We start from the raw sequence: 2,361 nt of genomic DNA, 5'->3' as shown, positions 1-2,361 counted from the left end.
TACTATATTTTACAAGGAATTTTTCAGTAAAATGCTAGTGTGAATATATGAGTTCATTTTTCCTGTCAGCCACAAAGTTTAATTTCTACTAATGTAAACATTTCAGTACATTCATAAATCAAGGCATTTGTAGGTTGGTTGAAGGGGATTATTTAATCAATAGGAGGGATTTATTTTTAATATCTGTGGGTCTTCTTTTGCTACCATAATAGATCAGTAAAAGGAAATTATTACATTTTTTTCTTGAGAAATATTATAGTATCTTATCTTTCCTGTATTTATCATTATGCCTCAAATTGCCCAACTCTGGCCCAGAAATTGAATATCTAATTCCAGAACATACTTGGATATTTTGTGATCATTTTAATTGATAGGAAAATACTATTTTATCTTGGAGTTATAATTATCTCAAAGAGCAAGTTACATTGATGTATCAGTAAGGCACAAATTAATTTCAGCCTAGTCAATGAATAAAATAATAGATAACTTGGCCAACCCTCCCCACCCACTAAAATGAATATAATAATAGATAATTCTGCCAAAATGCAGCTAATCAGTCAACTAGAATGACTTACCAGTTGGCATCCCTACTAATATCTATTCTGAATTTTCTCATCAGCAATAGTGGTCCTGTTCATCACTTTAAAACGCAGCAAAAAGGAGCCTCTGGTAATTTCAGAGGAGGATGTCCGGGAAAATGTTGTCACTTATGATGATGAGGGTGGAGGTGAGGAGGATACAGAAGCTTTTGACATTACTGCTCTGCGGAACCCATCTGCTGCTGAAGAATTGAAATTCCGGAGGGATATTCGGCCTGAAGTGAAGCCTGCAACCAAACATCCCACTTCATCTCATCTTGACAACATAGATGTTCATGAATTTATTAAGCAAAGGCTGGCTGAAGCAGACCTTGATCCGAGTGTGCCCCCATATGATTCTCTACAGACATATGCATATGAAGGTCAAAGGTCAGAAGCTGGATCTATCAGCTCTTTGGATTCAGCAACAACACATTCTGACCAGGATTATAATTATCTTGGTGACTGGGGACCAGAGTTCAAGAAGCTAGCCGAACTTTATGGAGAAATAGAATCTGAAAGAACAACTTAATTATCTTGATCATTCCCCAAATATGGAACATTTTAGATCTCTGAGCAACTTGGAATGGCTGAATACTGATATACTCAAGATGTACACAGTTGCTGTAGAAAAAAGTGCCCTTTTCTCATTTGAAATGGGGTTCTTCAATTGAAGAAAGTCAAATTTTGAGGAAAAAAGTACCCTTCCATCCCCAAGAAAAGTTTGTCCCTTTGTGTATATTTTTCGTTGCTCAATAAAGTCCGTAGTGCAGTAATAGTAACAATATTTTAAGTAAACAAAGCAATGCCAACATGCTTACAATTTCCTCAAATATATCAGAATTGCAGTGGGTCTATAGAGGGCCTACTTACAGGAAGAACTAATTCTGTTTGGTTGGTTGTGGCATTACATAATTAGCTCTGTTTGTAAGCTTAGAGCTATTGGGTAATTAAATGGGAGCATAGTAAATTTCTCCTGTTTTATTCAATCCAAGGTATTTTATTTCTTTCATAAGGGGACACTAGAATTATCTAGTCAGGTGACAGATAACATTCAAAATTAATAATATTCAACTGATTTCTTTAAAAAAAAAACAACCTGACTACTGTTGGTGAATGCAACATTTCTACAAGCCACCTTCAATTTTTCTGTCCTGAAAAGGTAATGATGCAAGCATTAAATTGCTACTTATTTAAATTTATAATCTTCCCCTCTCTTAAACATTTCTGCCTGATAACATGCTTCCATTTTGTAGTTATTTTGTCTTTTTTTAAAGCCAGATATTTTTTTCTTTCTTTTAAGGGAACAGCTTTTAGTTTCCTTCTGCAATGGAAATGAATAGGATTTCTTTTGTTTACAGAAAATGTATTACATGTTAAGCTGTGCAATAGCTTATACTGTCTTATTTTTATTTGGATTTTCCAAAAAATATAGATGAGAAATCTCTCATCAATTATGTCCTGATGTAAGTAAACATGATTTGATATAATGGGATTTCCATATATTTTGACATAGGAACAGAGTAATTTTTTTCAAATTGCTCTTTTCAGGATGCTATAATCTTTAATTCAAATGATCCTAGACAGGGTAGGGGTTGATGGGGATTTTACTCTGAAAAATGTAAAGTGGGAAAGACTGGTATAGTTTATTATCTAAATAGATGGAATTATCAGAAATGATCTGAAAGCACATTCTGTAAATCTTATTGCTAAGTTGGTCAACTCAATGTAATGCATCAATGCAGTAGCAACAATATAAGATATTCATATTATGTCATTGCAA

The 2,361-nt window shown here is 33.8% G+C and overlaps 1 protein-coding gene across 1 annotated transcript in view; it reads left to right on the top strand.

Annotated features, from left to right (window-relative positions):
• The window catches only part of LOC107282944 (cadherin-18), a 64,628-nt gene extending 63,394 nt beyond the window's left edge, over positions 1 to 1,234 (top strand). The window contains exon 8 of the mRNA XM_015810781.1: positions 620 to 1,234. Within this exon, the coding sequence (XP_015666267.1) occupies positions 620 to 1,110 (491 nt within the window). The 3' untranslated portion in view covers positions 1,111 to 1,234. The remainder of the gene's footprint in view (positions 1 to 619) is intronic.
• The last annotated feature ends 1,127 nt before the right edge of the window (positions 1,235 to 2,361 follow it).

The sequence above is a fragment of the Protobothrops mucrosquamatus genome, unplaced genomic scaffold (assembly GCF_001527695.2).
Source record: "Protobothrops mucrosquamatus isolate PMUCROS unplaced genomic scaffold, P.Mucros_1.0 scaffold20, whole genome shotgun sequence".
In the NCBI taxonomy this organism is placed as follows: domain Eukaryota; kingdom Metazoa; phylum Chordata; class Lepidosauria; order Squamata; family Viperidae; genus Protobothrops; species Protobothrops mucrosquamatus.
Note: the sequence above shows the minus strand (reverse complement) of the source record. Positions and strands in the feature narration are given on the sequence as shown.